General features: G+C 36.9%; 1 protein-coding gene and 1 non-coding gene across 2 annotated transcripts in view; both read right to left on the reverse strand.

Moving 5' to 3' along the window:
* The window catches only part of FBXO16 (F-box protein 16), a 44,365-nt gene that overhangs the window by 15,669 nt on the left and 5,690 nt on the right, over positions 1-23,006 (reverse strand). The window contains exons 3-5 of the mRNA XM_054575922.1: positions 16,450-16,485; positions 8,354-8,560; positions 3,898-4,062 (exon numbers count right to left, since the gene is read on the reverse strand). Of these exons, the coding sequence (XP_054431897.1) occupies positions 3,898-4,062; positions 8,354-8,560; positions 16,450-16,485 (408 nt within the window). The remainder of the gene's footprint in view (positions 1-3,897; positions 4,063-8,353; positions 8,561-16,449; positions 16,486-23,006) is intronic.
* On the reverse strand, positions 1,295-1,401 carry LOC129072608 (U6 spliceosomal RNA). The gene has a single exon (XR_008529365.1). It is a non-coding gene; the product is annotated as a U6 spliceosomal RNA (small nuclear RNA).

Below are 23,006 nucleotides of genomic sequence, written 5' to 3' on the forward strand. Positions count from 1 at the left end.
ATGTATACATTTAAAAAAAGTACTCCAGCCCTAATTGCCTATAACTCCTATAGACAATTTCAAGTTATATAGGGGGAGTCTATAGATTGTACCAATTATCAAAACATCATCAGCTCCCTGCAAATACTTTTGCTTTAATCTCCCAAATTGAAAGTCTATTTTTGCGTGTATGAAATTCATAAGATTTTTATATGGTTGTAGCCTAAGGGAAATGGTATTGGTATGTTGAGAGGCCATTAAAGGCTTAGTTTCTGTTCTTTAAGAGATTAGGGAAGCTTTGCTTGGTGAATTGGTTTGCTTGAATTGCTTGTGAAAATTAAGAAATTCCCCAGGCCCTCCAAACAAAATCAGTTAGTTTCTTCTCCTTGTTTCAATGGCTCTTTGTGTGTATTTCTATTACAGGAGAGCACTTAGTACTCATTTATGTGTCTATGTCTTAGGCCACTAGCCTGGGTTCCTCTAAAGCATGGTTAGGATCATTGCACTCACAGCACGCAGCACATAACAGTTTTCAAAAATATTGATTCATTTAATGGATGATGGTAATCTGGTAGATTAAGAAGATATTATATATTTATATAATTGATAGCTCATTATTTGTTTACTACTCAATAGTTTCTACAGGTCTCATTTAGAATAGACATTCATTTCTCTGAGCTTATACTGCTTGAAATCTGTCTGCTTTTGTTGGTGGAAGTCCAGTTTAGTGTTACTGGGGTCCAGGCCAGGTGGTCCAGCCAGGTGGTTCAGTTGCTTGGAACAACGTCTCATGCACCAAAAGGTTGTGGGTGTGATCTCTGGTTGGGGCACATACCTAAGTTGCTGGTTTTCACCCCTGGCCAGGGTGCATATGGAAACAACCAACTGATGTTTCTCTGTCACACCCATGTTTCTCTCCCCATACCCCTACTTTCTCTCCCTACGATCAATAAACATATCCTTGGATGAGGATTTTTAAAAAGTATTAAAAAAGTACTACTGGGAACAAATAATATGTGATAATAAAAATTGATTTCAGGGAGAAAACTTCAGGATAAATAATGGTAACTACATATAAATAAACATCATTAATTCTGAAAAATACAAAATGCTTGACAATTCTTTAACGTAATAGGTAATAATGAAAACTGTGATGACTCTTCTGTATTAAGTAAACAAAATCTTTGTTCACCTACTCTTTTTGAGAATTTTTAAAATCATGAATGTATGCTGCTTTTTTCGTTAAATACTTTTGTTTGTCTATATTGAAATGTTCACAAATCTTATCTTTTATTCTGTGATCCACATTGATTGATTTTTTTTTTAACACTTCAGAAATTTGCGTGTCATCATTGCACGGGGGCTGTGCTCATCTTCTCTGTATTGTTCCAAGCTTAGTATATGTGCTGCTGGAATGAGCACAGTTGATTTTTGAATATTATGCCAACCTTACTCTCCTTGGATATATCCCAGTTGATCATCATGTATCATATATTTCTGGATTTAATTGGCTAATATTTTTAAAGAATTTGTATGTTTGTGTTCATGAGGGATGTTGATCTGTGGTCTTGTTTTGTTTTCTGGTAAAATCTTTATCTTCCTCTATTTTCTGAGTTTATGTACTATAAAATTTGTATCCCTTTCTTAAATGCGTAATGAAATTCACCAATGAAGCTATCAGTGTGTGAAGTTTTAGAAAAGTTTTAAAATTAGGAATTCCATTTTTATATTGATAAAGATTTGTTCATGTTTTCTATCTCTTATTGAGACTGTTTTGGTAGTTTGCAGTTTCCAAGGGTTGTCCATTTCATCTATGTTGTTGAATTTGGGGTCATGGAATTATTCACAATATCCTCTCATTATCCTTCTAATGTCTGCAGGATTTATAGTGATGCCTCTCTCTTTCATCTGTGCTAATAGTAATTTATGTGTTCTCTCTTTTTTCCTTGATTACTTTAGCCAGAAACTTACTGATTTTATTTATGTTTTCAAAGAAGCAGCTCTGGTTTCATTGATTTTTCTCTATTGTTTATCTGTTTTCTATTTCATTGATCTCGGCTCTTTATTATTTTTTCCTTCCATCTACTTTGGGTTTAACTTGCTGTTCTTTTTCTAGATGAAGCCTTTGTGAAATTATGTTTCTTGGAGCAGACAGGGTGGCCTTACAGACAGTTACGAAGATCATTCTAGTCCAGTCCTCTCACTTTAAGGTTGGGGTAACTAGTATTAACTACTATTAACTGCTTTAAAAATGTTTTCATGCCAGGTACAAAGTATTGGGAGATGGTGATGGTGCTTGAGGGAAGGTAAATTATGCTCTACTTTTGTGTTTGCCTGTGTGCACCATCATTGAACACTTTCACAGGGAATTGTCAATACACAATTATTCGCATGCAGTGCTGACAGTTGACTTGAAAAGCATAATCAGATAACTTTATTAACATTAGTCAGGTGGCTTTATAACTTTAGTCTTTCTGACTAAGAAATAGAATTGTTAGTTGATTTTATTAACCTTTGTCTTTCTGATTTAGGTTTAATTCTTTAACAGAAATATTCAAATATAACACAACAAAGTACTCCCTTCAGAAAAATAATATTAAGCAAAGAGGTAGACATTTTCTTGCATCAGAACTAGTCATTATTTTAAATATAGCTATGCAGAAATTTTTTTGGTAAAAAGTTATTGTTGAAGACAATGCATTGAAATCAATTTTATATATAATACTCAGAACCTCTCTTCATTCTGCTGGTTGGCTAATCACTTTTCTTCTCTGCCCCAGAACAGCCCAAGCTTCAGCTACTGAATGCCATCCCTGGTCACAATGGAGAGTTCAAGAAAAGCCTTATGAGAAAAGATGTCATAGCTATGGTAATTTTGAAAATAACTTTTCCATCACTGCAGTTTAAATATTTTTTTAAAGAAATCCTCACGGAGCACACCAGTTACTGAAATCAGAGAGACGAGTTTTATTATTGCAATTTTGACAATATTAATTATGCATAGTTTATTACTATATTAAATGTAGATGGATTCTACTTTCAGAAAACACAATAAAACTAACCTAACTGAGCAGCTGAGAAATTGACTATTCATATTTCAAGAGGATTCGTCAATTTTAAAAGGATTCACTGCAGCTTTTTCATAGAATATGATACCCCTGTGGTTTAAAGATCATTTAAAAATTTAATTTACACATAATTTTTCAGGAATTCATTTATTGTACAAAATGATGCACAACTCTGCATGTGTACAAACCATGCCATAAATAAAAGGCTCATAACAATTTTCCATAAGCTACCTAATTAACTGTGACTATAAGAATAAATATAAACATTGGTTATAATCTATAGAAAGCTGCCAGAAAAAAATGTTCTTGTAGTACTTACTTTTTATGATTATATGTAATTGCATGACATTGGTAGTTTCAACCTTAAAAAAAATTAATATGCCCCTTATGCCCTTCCCTAATTATGAATTTATTGAAAAACCTTTCCTTATAAATGGTACAAAAATAAACTTAAGCTGACCTAGAAGAATCACAGAAAATTTGAATCAGTAAAGTAGAATCTGATGACCCATCCCTAACAAATACTGCGCCTTCCCCACAGAGTGCCCGTGCCAGGATTGCCGGGGGTGTGAGTCAGGGGTACGGAAATCCAAGGCCTGGGCAGAGGGAGGAGCTCCACAGTCCTGGCCTCCTGGGTGGAACTGGGGTTTGTGAGTGTCCGATGAGGGCTCTCATGGACATGGATATCTTGAAAAGGGCTGTCAAGTTCTCAGAAAAGGAGGCTTTTGAAGTCATGATATACTTGCTTTGAACCAACTCCCTTCTCCAAGTTCAAGTTCACTTAGCCTTAGTTCTAGAATTCCTAAAGAGCAGATGTTTGTTAGTTTGTTGTTCTTTGCCCCAAATTTACCTTAGGCTTGGTAACATGAAGTTCTTTCACCATTTGAATGTAGTGCTTCTTCCATATTCCCTGCTCAAAGGGAGTTGGAGAGAAATTGATGTACCAGTTAAACCGTAAACATTTGAGCATCCAGAGCTGATCCAGCTCAGTTAAGGTCTTCCAGTGCCAGCTCACCTGGGGAAACAACAACAGTTGGGGGCGGGGGGAAGCTACTCAGTTTACATGTCCACTTTCACTAGGTTTTAAGCTGTCGCCCTGGATACTGAAGAACTTTTTTGGTCTTTTCTTCCAACTCACAGCTTAAAGTTACCTCCTACCTCAAGTGCTTCCTACCCATGCAGAATGATTTTCTTTAAATTCTAATGCAGTATTAGAATCCGAGGCAACATACTTTTAGTGAGCTCCTATTAACCGTCTTCATAGCAATCTAAGGAAGTAAATAAAGTTATTACTCTCATCTTGCAAATGAAGAAACTGAGGTTCTGATAGATTTTGGAATTTCCTAAGGGTTCCTGAATTTCATGTGAAAGTTATAAGAGGGTTATAGAAATTCAGGTTTGCACATCGTTTACTCTTTTCATGGTATGCATCTGTTTTCCCTCCATTCTTATGATTAAGCTAAATATAAATTTTATAAACAGAACACAAATACTGATACTATATGGTGTGTCCTACATAGCCTTTAAAATTCCATGGAGCACAAAGTACTTGTCCTTTACGTTCCATTTCCATAGCATCACGGTCAATCTCACGCATCCAGCATAGAGTGGGAGTGACTCTACTGTGTGTAGCAGTATTTACAATAATTTATTCCAGGTTTTGAATATGTCTTGCTGGAAACTAGGGTCAAGTTCATATATAAAGTTGAGACCAGGGGACTGTGTCTTAGCTGTAAGAATTGCAAAGATGACCTTCAAACCCGAATTTCATCCCTGGAAATCTAGCCTCCTTTTCAAGATTCACTAATTAATAATTATGAACACTGAAAAAAAATATATAAACAGAACACTCTACAATGGATCTGGCTATCCATACACCCATTAATCTATCACTGCTCTTCCTCCCTCCTTCTATCTATCATGTATTGAGTTCCTACTACTTTTAGCACTGTTTTATGTGATACATAAACTAAACATGATACATGCAGGAGAGAGGAGGGCACAATTAGAAGAAATGAGAGGTTCAGGGCTGAAAGGAGAGAAAAGGTTAGAGAATCTGATAGAGCTTCCAAGCAGGGAAAAAAATCACATGTACATTGTCCAACCCAGAATGAGCACCAACCTTAATCTCTATATGTTAATCCACTCAGAATTCAATGGAGAGTTGAGGTTTTAGAGGGAGGGGACGGAGAGAAAAATTTCTGAATCCTCTTGTTTTCCTTCTTTTCTTCAAATCTTATTTAGACCTGCATATTTAGACTTGGCTTTTTCCTCCCAGGGTAGATAAAGGTTTTGTTTATTTTAGTTTTGCTTTTTGGTGTTTTTGTTTGCTCATTTGCTTGTTTAAGGTAGATGAATAAAGAGAATTGTAGGGTAGATAGAAGCTTTCAAATCTATAAATGCCTCCCATCCCATATCTTTTGAAACAGCTCTAAGCTCATTTTAGTGCAATGAATTTATTGTTTACTTTAAATCTAGAGGAAGAATAGCCATCTGTGTCTTCCTCACAGTCAGTACTGGGAATAAACATGACACCAAAATTTTGCAAGATTGACATATGGTGCCCATAAATAATAGTAACAGCTATTTCAAATGTTTCCCCTGAATGATACCATTCTCATGTGGAAAACTTGGAAACTTCTGAGAAGTTTAAAGAAAAACAATTCACATAACCTCATCAATCAGAGATGACCATTATTAACAATCTGGTAGAGCTCTTTTCTTTCTTCCTTTCTCTCTTCCTTCCTTCCTTCCTTCCTTCCTTCCTTCCTTGGATGTATGAAACACAATTGGTAAAGTCTGTATACAATTTAAAATCATGCTTTCTTCATTTTTACATACAGTAGGTATATTTTTCTTCCAAATCATGTTTTCTAATAGCTTCAATGTAATTCATCATATGGCTATATAATACTGTCTTATTACTTGACATTTAGAATGCTATACTCTTTTTATATTATTTTTAATTTTACAAGGAAAGGAAATGAGAGAGAGAGAGAGAAAGACAGAGAGAGATTTGTTGTTTCACTTTTTGATGCATTAATTGGTTTATTCTTGTATGTGCCCTGACCAGGGATCAAACCTGCAACTTTGGTGTGTAGAGAGGACACTCTAACCAACTGAGCTACAAGGCCATAGCCTGCTATGCTCTTTTTAAGACTGTTTTATTTCTAGAATAAGTAATAAATGTACATCAATGTACAAAGGGGCACACAGTAAAAAGGAAGTCTCTCTGTTATCCCTGTCCTCTAGTCACTCATTTTCCTCCCTGGTTATACCACTGCTACCAGCTTTTTGTATGTCCAGAAATATGCTAGGCCTATATTAACAAATATGTATGTATTCTTTTATCTTTCCAAAGTGGTAGAACAATCTGCACCTTTGCTTTTTTTCACTGATGATGTATCTTGGAGATTGTTGCAATTTATGTAACCAGTCTCTTAATGGTGGACATTTTCATTGTATCCAAACATTTGCAATTACAAAAAAATGCTGCAATATTCTCATACAGATATAATTTTGCATAGCTTGAAGTATATCCATCACACAAGTTCCAAGACATGGAATTGATAGGTCAAAGGGAGTATTTATTTAAAAATTTAATACTCCCAAATTATTTTCCATGGTGGTTATACCAATTTATCTATCAACAATAAGTGCTTGTTTCTTTACACCTGTACCAATATAGATTATTATTTAAAAATTTATTAGTCAATCTGAATCATGAAAGATGGCAGGACACAGTGAGACTGAACATCTTACATATTTTAGAAATATCTACATTCCTTTTTTTAAACTACTTGTTCATTTCCTTTGCTCATTTTTCTGCTGGTTTGTTGGTTATTTTTTCTTAATATAGATTTGTAGGAGATCTTTACAAAATAAGGAAATTAGCCCTTCGTTGGCAATATGTGTTTTCCCTGTTTACTGTTTGGATGTATTTATGACATTCCTTTTTATAGAGAAAATTTTAATTTTTATAGTCACAATTTAAAATCTATCTTTCTTTATTCTTGCTTATAAAATATATATAATAAATATTATATATACAATGAGTAAAGCAAGAATTCTCTTTTTTTGATCAAGGTATTTATTTATTTATTTTTAGAGACAGGGGATGGGAGGGAGAAAGAGAGGGAGATAAACATCACTGTGCAGTTGCCTTTTGCACGCCCTCTACTGGGGACCTGGTCCACAATCAGGCATGTACCCTGACTGGGAATCAAACCAGCGATCCTTTGATTAGCAGGCTGGCAATCAATCCACTGAGCCACACCAGCCAGGGCAATAAAGCAAGAATTTAAATTGTGTATTTTCTTTTATGGTTTTTGGGTATTATGAAATACTCACCAAGTCCTCCCTTCCTATGTTTTCTTTGAGTACTTTAATGGTGTACTTTTATTTCATAAAATGTTTTGTTCAATTAGAAAAAAATTTTCAAGTAGCTACTCAATTTTCCCAGCACCATTTATTAAATAATTCATCTTTTTTACTGAATTCATTTTCTTAATTTAAAAAAGGAAAGTTAACATTTTGCACATACATGAATGCATGCTAACAGGTAAATTCTGGTGTTATAAGGCTCTATGAAAAGACTCAACAAAATCACTACCAGTTTTATATCTTAAGTGATTTAACTATAATACACCACGGAATTACTTCTAAGAAAATAATGGTCAGATCTTTTTCCAAATCCATGAACACATTTGCTCACTCTGAAATTTTTTGGTCTCATATTCTTTTGTACATCTCATTAACACCTTATTTTGAGCTTTTCTATAAATGAATGGCCTGCACTGTACAATTTAGGATTTCATTGCAGTTGCATGCTGTGCAATATAGGACTATCATGCTGATGAACCATTTCTTCTATGGGTGTTGTCTCACCAACTAGCTAATATGTTTTGCGGACATTAATGATGTCTTATACTTTTTCCCCTTTTTTGAGCAGTAAATATAGAGTTGGACACAAAGGAGACAGTGGTGGATCCGAACTCTACTGACTAAACTTACTGATCATCTCATCTATTTCCTGGTTTTGTGCACAATAAGTCCTCACCAACTGTTGTCGATAAGGTCTGCAACTTTAAATGAAACGACAAATAACGAAACCAGTTTTACGATAGGCTAACTGATATAAACAAGAGTTAAGTTCCTATGGCATCTCATCAACATTCTATTGAAACAAAGTTAAACAAAGCAATGTTATATGAGGACCTGCTATGTGTGCTTTTTTTTTTTCCCCCAAGTTCCAAATTTCCTAGGCTGTCCTTACAAAATGCCCTGCACTGCTTCTGTGCATTTACCTGTGCACAACGACAAAGGCTTCGGGGGTCCAGGAAAGAAAAGATGTATAAGGATAACACCCTTGGAAGCTTAGTCGTAAAATCCAGAGCTTCTGCTGGAATTTTTTCCTGAAGCTTTTGACAGCAGAACTTTTGCTGTGACAGGGAGCAGCGTTCTAACAGGCCTGTCAGGATTCTTCTCCTTTGAGAGTCTGTCCATTTGTCAAACTGGAAAAAAAGGAAAGAGACGAACGAAAATAAAAAGCTCCAGGTTTAATCCGATACCAGAGATTCATTACGAGGAAGAGATAAAAGCGGCATAGAAAGTGAGTTGCGTAACTTATTCCTAATGAATGACATGTATTTCTTTCCCTAATTAGTGAATTCCACATTTTGCCACCTACATGCCCTTTCTCACATGTGTATGTGTGAACCTGAGCAAGATCTGAGTATGTACAGAGGGCACCTGACCTAAGAACTTGCAGTTAATTAGAACAGTAAGTTGGGAGCTGGCCACATTCACAAACTGGGAAAACATGTATTTATAAAATACAACGTCAAAAGAAGGTGCCTGGGCAGACCCTCTCCTCCCAAAGGGTTGTGTATTAGCTTGAAGACCAGAAACAAACCTTTGCCTTCACAGTTGGAAATGCAGTATTACATACAAATATCCCGAAGAAGAAAAGTATATTGGATCAAAACCCACTCATTTGTAAATGATGGATGTGATTGGAGAGGAAGTATCAACAGGAAGACCTGGATAAAAGATTTCCAGAGACAAGAAGTAGATGCCAAAGCAACCTGGAGCACACCAGACTTTAGATACTTCACAATTTCCCCCAGAGATGACCTCAGTCAGTCCCAAGATCAGTAGCTGATCAAAGATAAGAACTTGAGGGTTGGTTAAAACCCAAAGAAAGGCTCTATGGGAACACCTACCAGCTGAATAAGCCACTTAACTAGAGTCTAAATCTCTCTTATCTTCTGTTGCCCATTAGAGCAAATAGGGAAGTTTGTGGGTACTTCTATTTTGTACACTATTGCATTTCACATATAGATATTTATTTCAGTTATTATAAAGTAATCAGAATTTTATAAAGAACTTTAGTTATACACTGACTACCCAAAAAGGCATATAAATCAAAAATGTATTTTGTACAAGCCTGAGAGTCAACTTCATTATACTCACATGATGTATTTTTTTAATTAGTAGGAATACCTCTCAATTAAAACTATTCACTATTATAGATTTACTCAATGACCTACAAATCTCAAGTGGGGACTATAATTCAAGAGGGGGAAAAAAACCCTCTAAAATGAATAAAAATACCAAAAACTTTAACTTAAAAATGAGTGAATAAAATGTATTCATCTGTAAGTGGTTCCTGATTTGTCCTATCCCTGTTTCTGCACAATCCGTATCTCCAACTTCTTTCCTTTTGGGATGGATTACTGGAATGAAAAGAGAAGCCAGAATAGAATGGCCACGGTTGGGGAAGGACCAGGCCCAAGAGGCTGCAGTGATCTATAAAATAAAGAGCCAAAGGGAGGAGACAGAGGAGCTTTGGGGTTTTGGCTGATTGGGAGTTTGGGGGTTCAGACTGTCATCGACTTGACAGCAGTTCTACAGAGTGAGAAGACTGAGGAATAAAGGAAGGTGATATGAGAAGTATTAAAAGTTTTGAACTGGATCCTCTGTGATATTTTTCTTTGCAAAACAAAATGAAAATTGAAATTTATTTTTCAAATTATTTTCAGACAACGCTATGTGGCCCCGTAGAAACTGAGCTTCATGGGGACGCAGGATAATTATGGTTACAAAACAATTTTCCTGAGATATTATTATGACTGCGAGAAATCAGAAATAACCCAAAATGCCTAACATCAGGGGATCAGCTAAGCAAACTGTACTGTATCAACAGGAGAAAAGAAACTGGCATTATGTTGATGGTAGATTTGGGAATGAGACCATTATTTCTAATAATCATTAGAAATAAATTACTAAATCCCAGTTCGACCACTAACAATCTCTCTCAGTCTCAGTTTCCTCATTTATACATTAAGAATAATTATATCTACATTGCAGGATTGTTGTGAGGAGTAAATAAGTAATATATGTGTAAAATTTCTGATAGAGTGCCTGACTCATTGTAGACATGGCAGCAATTATAATAAACTATCATGGTGAATTTAAAAATCGTAAGTAGGTAGGTTAAATCAATGTAAAATAAAAATATATATAAACAATTAAATTAAAAAGCATTAAATACCCTTGTTTGTCATTGACAAGAATGGGAAATGCATTGAGAATGGCTGAGGTTTTCTTATCTGCTTTCTTTGATGCCCACCAAAAGAGAATGGGCTCACACTGAAGGAGTGACTATAAAAGAACATTAGGATTATAAAATGCTGAAGAAATCTGTAAGAGAAAACATTAAAACATTTTTCTTAAGAAGCTAAAGGACAATTACGTCGGTTTCTCCTTTCCCTGATTACAATGGTTCAGGGTAATTTAAATTTGGCTTTGATAGGTGTTCTTTGCCTCAAGGAATTTTCCTTTCGAATTGTGTTTGTTTAGATAGAAAACGAATTTGCATTCCTTGAACTCGTACCAATTGAAAGTGATGACTCAGAATAATGCTTAACAGTTGGGGAAAATCCCCTTTGACGTTTAAAAGGACTAGGAGTAATCCAAAAAGCAAATAATCCATGGAAGATTTAACTGTCCAGGAATTCGATAATCTCTCATGTCTTGCATCACCTCTCAAGCAAAAACACCTATGACACAGTAGTCATCGATCCAACATGTGAGACTGGGGGACAGCTAGCGCCATTTTCCTATCCTGGTATCATTTATGGGACCTTGCTTCACAGTTCATTGTTATTATTTTTTCTACTGATAAATGTGTGCATCCCCCCCCCAAAAGGGGGGGTCAGTGTCCACAGTTCACTTTTTACATTATGTTGTGTTGTGTTATGTCATATCTATAATTATATTTTATCGTTATTTTAATGCCTGCTTAAAGGGCTTTCTTGATTCAACAGAACTGTGAAAATCCTATTCTTGGAGTAATGGGAGTAGTACAGCGATTCTGCTGCAGTTTCAGGAAGTGAGGAAGTTGCTAGAGTGGCACAGGAAAGCTCACGGGGAGCGAGGGGCAAGATGAAGAGGGGGGCTTGTTATTTTTTGCTTATTATTTTATCTTACCCTAGTTTGAGTCCTATTGTCAAAAACTTAATTTCATAATTAGCGTATGAATACATTCTTGTTTTAAAAGTTTCAAATATGTAGGAATATAATCAAACATGAAAGTCCTCTTTACGCACTCCTCCCCATCAAGGACCGCTCCGTTCCCCCGAAACAACCGCCGTCGGCGCGTTTCTATGCATTAACATACACATATATCCAGCAATAGGGAAGCAGTTAGGTAAATTAGAGTATCCCCATTCTGTAGAATATTACACAGAAGTTTTAAAGACAAAATATAGCCATAAATAACCTGATATCTAATGAACTCTAGATCATATCGTTTTCTCATTCATTCATGGTAGAATAGATACGTGATGATCTATTTACTTACTTTACTGCCAATACCATTAGATTATTTCCAATCAAAAACAGAACGAAACAAAACAAAAAAACCCCCTGCAATATCCCAGAACATGCCTTTTCATGTTCCATGTGAACATTTCTCTAGTACAGAAACATGGAAGTAGAATTACAGGTTCAAAGGATATTTGCATTTAAAAATTTAATAGAGCCTGTCAAACTGTCTTCTAAATGTCTTTACCATTTTTACATCCCCTCCAGTTGTGTTTAAGCATACCCTCCTATTCACTACTGAACCTTACTTTGGATATTATCTATCTCTTTAGTTTCTGCCACATAGACAAAGGGAGGAATTGGGAATCTCATGGTTTAATTTGTATTTCTCTAAGTTTAGTGAAATAGAGCATCTTTCATGTGTTTATTAGCCATTTGTATATTTTTGTATATTTCTCATTCTTCTATTGGCCCATTATTCTGTATAGGTATTTGCATTTTTCTTATTGATTTTTAGGAACTCTTTATATCTCCTAGATAGTAATTTTTATCTAGCATGCAATTTGCAAGATATTTTCCCATTTCTCTTTTGAATTTTAATCATTATGTTTGTTTGCAGCAAGTTGAAAGTAACACCATCTACTTTTTGCAAATTCTTTATAATATTAATGTTATTCCTGTTAACAGCATAGAAGCTGGGGAAAATGTGAGATGCTTTCTTTTCCTCTAAAATACTACTACTGTTATTTTCTGTTGAATAACAGAAAATATAAGACAGTAGGCTGTCTTTTCTAACAGGCTGAATGGCAGAGATTTGTGATAAGGGAGCAAGTAGTAGCATGGAACCGTAAAAGTAGAAGAGCTTTTCAGTTTCTCTCAATTATTTTGTTTTTTATTGTATAGAACATCAGCCAGGACCGTGTGCAAATATACAAACAAAAGTGACATGCTATGGACAAATAGAGAATACTTTTGGATTGTCTATCTTAAATAGGTTTCAAATTACATCTTACCTTACAATGTCCAGATTGTTTTTTAAAATGACTTTACTCCTAATAGTAGATTGAGCTTTAAAACCAATACATGATCCTTATAATGAAAATCCCAAGTAATGCTAAGTAAGGAAGTAAAATTGGTATCCTTATTTTTCCTTTCTTTTTTGGAAAATGACTTTTTTTTAAGTGGGGTGCTTTGGGCCCTGAAGTTTGCATGGAAGGGCGAGGCAGTCGCTGAGGAGATGGGAGGTGGGATCCTTACAGGCGTGTGGTTGGCTCCAGAGGTTTTGGGTCAGGGAAGAGAAACATAGGGTGGATTATGAGCGGGGGACGAAAGCTCGTTTCTGCTTCTCTTTTCTCCTTCTGTCCTTTTTAAACATGGGAGGCAGTTCGGTTAGGACACGTGCAAGTGCTGATGGGATTCAGTAGAGAAGGAAATGTTGAAAATTAGGGAAATGGAAAATATATTTCTTTTTTTCTTATGTTGTCAGTCTCTTAAGTAGTCATGAAACACACAAACAAAAAAAATCTACATGGCTTAGGAAATTTCAAGAATAAGTTTGTTCTTGGGCAAAATAGAAAAAACAGTGAGTATCATTTATTCATTTACATAATATTTATTAAATGCTTGGTGGAATCAAGAAATATACAACGAAGAGCATGACAGAACCATGTCTGCCCACTGCAGGTAAGTCTATGGAACAAGAAAGAGTGATTTCTGAAAATGCATATTTCTCTTAGTTATGGTAAAACAAAGAGTAAATAAGATCTTTTAAAATGTTTGAAGACCTTATCCAGGGTAACATTTAAAATATTTAATAATTGGCAATGCCATTAATCAATCACACAGACATAGCTTACAGCCCTCCGCTCTACCAGCTGAGCTATCGAAGGGCACACTACAATGCCATTAACCAAATTGGAAACTGATCGGTCACACCAAATACTGACTAAACATTAGTCCTGGTTGTATTAACTTAGGGATTTCCACTAATAGTAAGTGGAATGATAGCTGATGCAAACATAGTTATTCCACATAGTCTCTTTTTAAGTTTCTGGTAACAGATGCAAAATTAGCTTAAAAATATATACAGCCCTAGCTGCATAGCTCAGTTGGTTAGAGCATTGTCCTGCTACATCAAGGTTTTGGGTTCAATCTCTGGTGAGAGCACATATAAGAATCAACCAATGAATGCATAAATAATTGGAAAAACAAATCTCAGTATCTCTCTCTCCCTCCCCCCTTTCCTGTCTCTAAAAATCAATAAATAAACATTTTTTAAAAACATATATAGAATATGAAAAAAACTCAGCTACATTTTAAATTTTTGGTATTTTAATGCCTTAATTTTTACTAAATTTATTTTGTATAGTTTATTATTATTTTGAATAGGCAATACATTCACGTGACTAAAAATATCAAAAGATACGAAAAGCTATTCAGAAAAGAGTCTCTTAAACCCCGTGACAGACTCACAGTTCTCCACGCTGGAGGAAACCAATGTCGCCCCTTTTCTTTTGAATCCTTCCAGAGACATTATATGATTTTTTTTTTTTTTTTGCTTAGGTTAATAAATATCTTTAGATTGAAGCTTGTAGACCAACACAGAAAAGAACTGGTGACCAAGTAAGATAAACAAGAATAGTAAGAAATAGTGTTTTATGTTAGTCTTAGTGCAATGGACTGAATGTTTGTTCCCCTCATCTCCAAATTCGTATGTTGAAACCTCTCCCCCAAGGTGACAGTAGTAAGAGGTCAGGACTTTAGGAGGTGATTAGGTCATGAGGGTAGAGCCCTCATGAATGAGATTAGTGTCCTTGTAAAAACTCCCTCACCCCTTCAGCAATGTAAGGTTACCGTGAAAAGACAGTAGTTTATGAACCAGAAAGCGGGATCTCACAAGACACTAAATTTGCCAGTGCCTTGATTTTTGACTTCCTAACTTTTAGAACTATGAGAAGTAAATTTCTGTTGTTTGTAAGACTGTGCATTTTGTTATAGCAGCCTGAACACATTAAGACACTTAAGAAAATGAGTTTCAGTAACTCAAGGGAAAGGAGTTACATCCTGGGTCAAAGACGGCCCCTTAAGGAAGAAGGCTTTGTATGTCTTAAAGATGGAATATTTCAAGTTTATTACATATATCAAGAATTAAGGAAATCCAAGTATAGTTTTTTAAAGGAATCCTGATTTATTTTTAAAATTGAGATTTAATGCACATACCAAAAAATTCAGCACTATGAGTGTACTGTTCAGTAGTTTTTAGTATATCACAAAGTTGTATAGCCATTATTCTCTAATTCCAGAACATTTCCATTGCCCCAAAAAGGTATCTCGTACCAATTACAGTCAATCCCTCTTCCCACTTGTACTCTAGCCCCTGGAAACCACTAACCTATACTCTGTCAAAATGGATTTTCCTGTTTTGGACACTTTCTATAAAGGCTGAATAGTATTCCATTGCATGGATATACTACCTTTTGCTTATTCCTTCATAAGTTGATGGATATTTCGGTATTTATACTTTTTGACTATTATGAATAATGTTGCTATGAACATTCGTGTACAAGTTTTTGGGTCTGGGAGTTGAAAATATGTTTCCAACTCTCCTAGGGTACAGAGACTGTTAGAAGGGACTGTTGAGCGATGTGACAAGTAATAAACCTTGGCCAGAGATGGGTACTTTGACCATGGCACAGGGATGGATAATGACCACCGGCACTCTGTGGATCCTTTAAAGAAAAAGTAAGAAAGTCCACATTTGTATAAAGGATAGTTGCACCTTGTTAGATACTAGCATAAAGTTGTTACTGTAACAACTTGAAGCATATGTATAAGCATATATATGGATGCTAAGTAGCCAAATGGATGAACTGTGCTGGTTATTAAGCTACTGTCTCTCATATCCAAACTCACCTTTGTGCATTCTACTTTGTGAGTATAGCAGACTGAGTCTTTATAAACCGTATTTCTCCTTTACAGCTGACTCCCTGTGAAGTGTTGCCAATGGAGAGGGTGGTACTAGAGGGAAACTGAGGTAGAAGAGCCTTATTCCTTTGTTTCCTTGCTGTTCCTGGGAGCATCACCCTAGCGCTCCTCCCTGGCAGTAACTGTTGATTCCAGGGTCTAATTTCTTCCACACTTCCTCAGATACCTAGGGACCAGCTGGCTGCTATCTACTTTATTCCTCAGAAGTCTGGGTTCCCCCACCCAGGCTGCTCCCAGCTGGTCCTTCCTCTGAGCTCCCAAGGCATCAGCAAAGCTGGAAGCAGCTACATCCTGCAGTACTGACTCCATGGCACCTCAGTGCTCCCTTTTTGTCTTTTCTCTTTTCCAGTCTTTGTGTAACCACTGCTGTTTATTAAATTTAATTGTGTGTTAAAATAACTGCTATATTTTCTGTTTTTCCGGACAACTGTAACTGATACAGAAAGTACCAAACTTCTCAGGCTGTGAGCCATCATCATTGCTTACCTTATGTCCAAAATGAATTCTTTGGGCTCTATGGTAACATAACAATATAGGAGTAAGTGTATTTTATCTGTTTCAAATATAGAAGCATATTTTAAATGCTTACCCATTTTCCAAGCAGAGCTCTTCTTTCTTCAAATACCTACAGTAAATAAAAAAGAATGGAATAATTTTATAATTCATGGGTCAAAATACCCATTACAAGAAAGACATTATTAAAGTATTATCAATAAATAAGTAGTTTTTTCATTGTGTCAACTGAGTATAAAAAGATTTGATTCCTGAGAAGGTACTTATTTTTACCTCGGGCAAGGTATCTTTTCTCTCAGTTTCTGCATGTGGAATAATTCATTTTAAAGAAGTCATAATTTTTTAGTCCTCAGCCTAGGATATGCTTATTGATTTTAGAGAGAGGAAGGAAGAGAGAGAGAAACACTGATGTGAGAGAGACACATTGATTGGTTGCCTCCTGTATATGTCCTGACAAGGGATCAAACCTGAAACCTTTTGGTGTATAGGACAAGGCTCCAAGCAACTAAGCCACCCTACCAGGGCAGAAGTAATAAGTTTTTAAAGGCAAGAAATAAGAAAAGAATGAAACTCTAAAGTGTAACAAATTTTAGAATTTGAAAGGAGATGAAAAAACTGACAAAAAACAGGAGAATGGAGATCCTCCCCCCAAATATTTCAGTATTAATATTTTTAGATCTTTTGAAATTTATGAATGAACAGCTGTTTTTATATTTCAGTGTATATACATATCAGTGGCTATATATGTACTTGTATGTTTGTAGGATCAGAAATGGTTATATGTATACCTCAAGACTTACAACTCGGTGTTTATCTGTATAGGTTTGTTGTTATACAGTATTTAGAACATAATGTCTTATTCATCTTTCCATCCCTGGTATAGAGTGTTTACAGCGTATACCACAGGTACTCACATTTACTGGATTAAATGAATGTGGCAATGAAAGTGACAATGAATATCTTTATGGATATATTGGTACACATGAGTTATTTACCTATTGGTGCAGAGGTGCTTTTCTGAGCATCACTCACAGGTGTAGTTGAATGAGTGAGGAAGGGAAAACTAATGTGAGAATGTTTGGCGGGGGAGGGAACTATGGAGAGAGGAAGTAAGGGAAAGTAATGAACAGATGTAAATGTCTCTCTCACTCCTACACATACAACCTGTCAGCTTTCAAAATTGGAATCATTTTGATGGTTGCCAGATGGGAGGCATGTTAGGGGGAAGGGAGAAAAAAGGTGAAGGGATTTTTACAGAATAGTTATAGAGATGTAAAGTGTAGCACAGGGAACATAGTCAATAATATTCTAATAACGATGTATGGTATCAAATGGGTACAAGATTTATCAGGATGATCATTTAGTAAGCTACACAGTATCTAATCACTGGGGTGTACCCCTGAGACTAATATAATATTGCATGTCACCCATAAATAAAAAATAAAAATGATTTACATTGTAAAAAAATTGGAATCGACATTTTCCCCTTCCTCTCAGCACTACCTACATTCTCTAGCACTGCAAGAATGTTCTTACTTGAAGGGTAACGCAGGCTTATTCTTCCCTTTTTGTGGAGAAGCATGAGGAGCTGGTTTTCTGCTTCTACAACAGATCATGTTTTCCTTCCTTTTACAGACTCTCAAAGCCTAGCTTCAAGGGGCATACAAAACGGGGATGGAAATAATTGGTTCAACAGCAACCTTAAAACCAGCAAAATGTCGGTTTTGCTCTTGGCCAGAGAATCTCATATATCACAGGTAGATATTCCTTGTACATTAAAGAAGAAAGAGAATGCCTTTCTCTCCTCCCCCCTAATTAACTGCTACCTGAGCAACAGATATACTCAGAGTATCTAGATGAAAATAGAAGAGAACCTAGAGTATAGAAGATTCAAAAATTTGGAGTCAAATATTTTCTGAATTCTTCTCCTTTATCTAACCAAATCCAATCAGTGATCTGCCCCCCAAACCAAGCTGTCGGCACCACCGCTTTCCTGGTGCCCAGTGGCCTAGCTCCGCCCAACTCATATTCTACTTATAGCGCATGTTCTGCTTGGTCTCCGTAGGGGGTGCAATGGCTCTCTAGTTGTTTCTGTTCATTTTATCTTCCTACGTAGATTACAACCACTTCTACATGCTCCACAGGTTCTGTGACAGGCCCTCAAAAAATACCTGCTGATTCAAGAACAACAACAACAAAAGAGCTTCAAAAGTCATAGAATCTTAGCATTCAGAGAAATCCTGAAGATCTTTTTGCTCACTGTCCTTGTTTTAGAGAGTTTAACCAGAGGCCCAAGGGGCTTATATTTATAGCTCCTTAAAAAATCACTGGTTCCGGGCTGTCTGTTCAGTTCAACTCACTTGGTTCCTCACTAGAACCTTGGTCTTCCCTATCCTGACTTCAAGCCCGACATGCTTTGTCTTCACAGTGGGAGAAGAAAAGGTTAGACCCCAAGACTACAGTCTCCTTTCAAAAGTAGGATGGGACGACCATTATGGTGGCCAAGGACAATAGGGAGCATTGGAAACAAAGGAGCACTGACCTGAAGGGGCGAGGAGAATCAGCAAGAAATAGCAGGAAAGGAGTAGGGTGGGAAGTCGGGAGTTTTATTCAGGCTAAAACAACAGTTTTTAGAGGGCCAACCACCAAATCTAAGCAGGGTCCAAATGATAATGGAAAAAATAAAATTGAATAAATATTGCTAAAAGAGTCACTTAAAATAGAGTCAGAAGGTTATTAAGGAAATGGGGCCTATGAACATCTTGTGCCTTAATTCTCAGAGCTGCATTTAAGTTGCTACACCTGTTGCTTAACTCACCCCAGGGCTGAGCCATAAACATCCTGGAGCCACAAACACCCTAGAGCAACTGCTTCATGGACACATATGGACTTTACTTCCTTCCTAGTAGTTTCTGTCTGCTTATTTGCATATTGGAACTAACCAATCCTTGCTAACCTAACCAGCAATCCTTTATTTGCATGAAAGAATTACATTTTGTGGGTTTTGCCTTCATAAACCTCGCCTTTCCTTGCTGTCTCCAGAGTGTGGTTTGGGTTGCTACCCACTTCTGTGTCTATCAGATCGCAATCCCTTTGTGCAACTCAATGCTTTTTGTTCAGGAATGTTATTCAGGCTAAAATAATGGTCTTTAAAGGACCAATGATCAAGTCTAAGCAGGGTCCAAGCAAATCTGTTTCTTTATCAAAAAGGCATCTAGATCCAAGTAGAAACGGACAGGGGTGAACAGGGAGGGAAAACACCAAAGGGGCTCAGATCTGGTTCTGATGCTATCCTTGACAAGAAATATAATTTGGGACAAATTATTTAATTGTCAGGTCCTCAGTCAGCATCTTATATTCTCTGGTTTGGAGGGAGTCTTCATTTCAAAGATTTGCAATCATGTTCTTCATCGTAAAGAGCTGGCAAACAAAATATCGATTCAAAATGGAAATATTAAAATGGATCTTCTTTCCTTGCAGAATGTTTATAACACAGTTTATTCAGTCTGCTGTTAAATCAAAATCCAACATTGTTATTTTAGTCTATCGACACTGTAGTTACATATTTCACTAAGTGACATTATTACAGTGTAGGAGTAAGACAGAGGCTCCTAAATGATGATTGATTGATGGTAACAAAGTGCTATTTCTCAGTACACCCTTTTAACATGTGCTGTAGTACATCCATGAACCATACTCGAAAGGAAATGTTGGTTACTTTCAATTCAAACACTAGATAGCCAGAACATTCCTCCTCTCAAAATTCACAATACCTGAATTATTTGAAATCCATTACATTTGCCTAATGCTAATGACGCTTTTTCTTTTTTTTAGGCATCTGAATTTGAATTCCATCTTTCTGCTTAAAGCCTGCATTGAAGCTAAAAATCCTGTGACTTTTATTTTAGTCTGGAATAGTCATGTATTTCATATTTTCCTACAAAACAGGAGAAAATTAAAACAAAAACAAAAAAGCACAACCTCAGAATTACACTGATCACTAGTGACAAATGCCCTGTTTTAGAAGTGTAGAAAATCCCTTGAAATTATTGTATGGACACTTGGAGACCAGCTGTATCCTTGGCATCTATTTTTAGTTCCTTTCACACAGTCTGAATGTTAGATGTGAAAGAGACCTTCAAAGTCATATGATCCAACCTACTCATTTCATAAAGGAAGAAAAAGTAAAGGCTAGAGAAGGTAAATGACTTACTCCAGTTACATGGGAATTATTGGTACAGGTGATCTGGAACCACAATGTTCAATTCCCAGTTATTCTTTTCACTCTGTATTTATATTTATTTATATTTATTTTACTTGTATTTAAATTTATTTATAAATAAAATACTTATTTACATTTATATTTACTTGCATTTATATTTATTTTAAAAATTGTTTTACACTTTGAAATTTTATTGCACTGTAGAAAGTAAAAAATGAAAGCTCTCTTCTAACAGGATGACTTCCCCTAGTGCCATTCAACTCTTGGGTGAAGCCACGATTAATAGTTTGGTATTTGCATACACAAATTCTATGTGTATGTATATTTACATTTATACACATGTGAAGATTTAAAAAAATAATTTTACTCCAAACGAGAACTTAACTAAACCAAAAAATAATTTTGGGGGAATAAAATGGGAGGTCTGTCTGAACAACAAAATAAATATTATCTCTAGAAATCATTCAATTTGACAAAAGCTAGTTAAGAATCAAGATAAGACAATGCAGTGTTTGCTGTGATAAACTGCGCAGAGCCCCGGTGAGACGGAAGGGTTTATTTATTTATTCCCCCGCCTGCTGGGAGTGCTGCTGGCTGGCAGCCGTGAGCTTGAGAGATCGGCCTGGTCCAGGACCTTTGGGGCGGCCACAGGGAGCCTTATTGAGAGTGCGCCATGGCCCAGCTTCCTCCTCTGCCCCAAACCTCCTCCCCTCCGCTCCACTTCCTCCCCGGCCCTCTCCTTAGCTCCCCACCCGTCCCAGTGCTGATGATGCCCAGAGCCTCCCCAGTGAACGCCCGACGTGTCCATCTCAGAGGCTGCTTCTCTAGCGACCCAATCTGCAACAGGCCATCAGGCAATTAAGACATTTTTTTCTCCACAGCTCCTAAATTACTTAAGACTTCTAATTTTTCAAAGAAAATTTCTGAAAGGCAAGGCATCCAATGAATAGGTATTTCAATTTGAGTCACTTTTTCACACGTGTGTAAAACCTTCATCATTCTATAGAAAAACAGATTTCAAAACTAAACACTCAAGTTCTGGGTATGTGTGGGGAGCAGAAAAGTTGTTATATAACCTGCTGGAGGGCTAAGAACATTGCAAACAGGTGATCAACAAATAATTGTTGAGCTGAATTAAAGAAGTCTTTCAATAGACCTATGTTGTTCATGGCTAGATGAAGGCTGACTTCTCTCTCTCCCTGCCTTTCCTTTTTTTATTCCTAGTCCCTCCTTTTCTATTTCTTTTCTTTTCTTTCCTTTGTCATTTTCCTTTTCAGTGTCTCTCCCTTTTGTTTCTCATTATTCTGGCCACTATGCTGGCTCCTCTGCCTTAATCCTCAAATTGCTCACATTATACATCACAGGAATAGTAACAGGAAAGTACTGAGCAGGAGGGGTCAGGATTGGTGCTCCAGCTTTGCCAGATTGATGAGCATATCTGTTAGGTTCAGGGAGGCAAAGGGCCAAATGCAGGCCCAGGAAGGAGGGACAAGAAGGTGAGAGTCAATGGAGGGAGGTCGCAGGGTGACTCCTTGTCTTGTGTTTCAGGAACCATATCAGGCACTGGAGACAGAGACAAAAGACAATCTCAACTCAACACATTAGAGTTGAATGGGAAAGTCAGTAAAAAGTGATGAGAGCAAAGAAAAGCAAGCAGGAGGGGGCTTCCCAGAGAAGATGATATTTGAATGAGAAGAGCATGTGCAAAGGTGTGGTGGTGTGAGGGAGATGGCTCATCTGGGGTCCACTTAGTCGGCCTGGACAGAGGATGAGTGGAGGCAGCGGTAGGGGTTGGAACTTGGAGGGTCTTCAATGCTATGCATGGGAGTTTGGGATTTAACGTTCGGAGTAGGGCCTGCTATTGGTTTTACATAATAGGATCAGATTAGTATTTTAGAAATATCATTCTGAACCAAAAGAGAGGATGGATTGGTAGGGATAAAGGCAGTGAAACCTGTTAGGGGGTTGCTACAATGCACCAGGCAAAGGGTGATGAGGGTGTGAACTGAGAATGTGGAGCTGGAGAAATATAGGTGACTGGAGAGAAGGAGGCTGGAGGAAGGCTCCGAGAACTTGAAAATGAACTGGTTATGGAGGTGAGGGGTGTTGGCTGACAGTCCTCCCCGGGCCTCTTACACTCCAATAGGTCCTGGGATACCAAGAATGCAAGGCCCTGACTGCCATTTCTCCAAGTTTTGTTTGTAGCAAGGCAACCTTGAGCAAGGAGGTACTGTTTCCCTTTGGGACCAAGAGCAGGCTTATTTACTATTCACCGTAAAAGCAGTGGATTCCCTGGGCTCATATCCTTCCGCTGTGGCAGAAACCCATGGCGTGTGCAGTATTTGCCTGGGGCCTCTGCATCACTCCTGTCGGTCAGGAGGGCAAGAAGAACCAACACAAACATGATGCTC

Source organism: Pteronotus mesoamericanus, unplaced genomic scaffold (assembly GCF_021234165.1).
Source record: "Pteronotus mesoamericanus isolate MK-2021 breed Mesoamerican mustached bat unplaced genomic scaffold, CSHL_Meso_final contig_32, whole genome shotgun sequence".
NCBI lineage: Eukaryota > Metazoa > Chordata > Mammalia > Chiroptera > Mormoopidae > Pteronotus > Pteronotus mesoamericanus.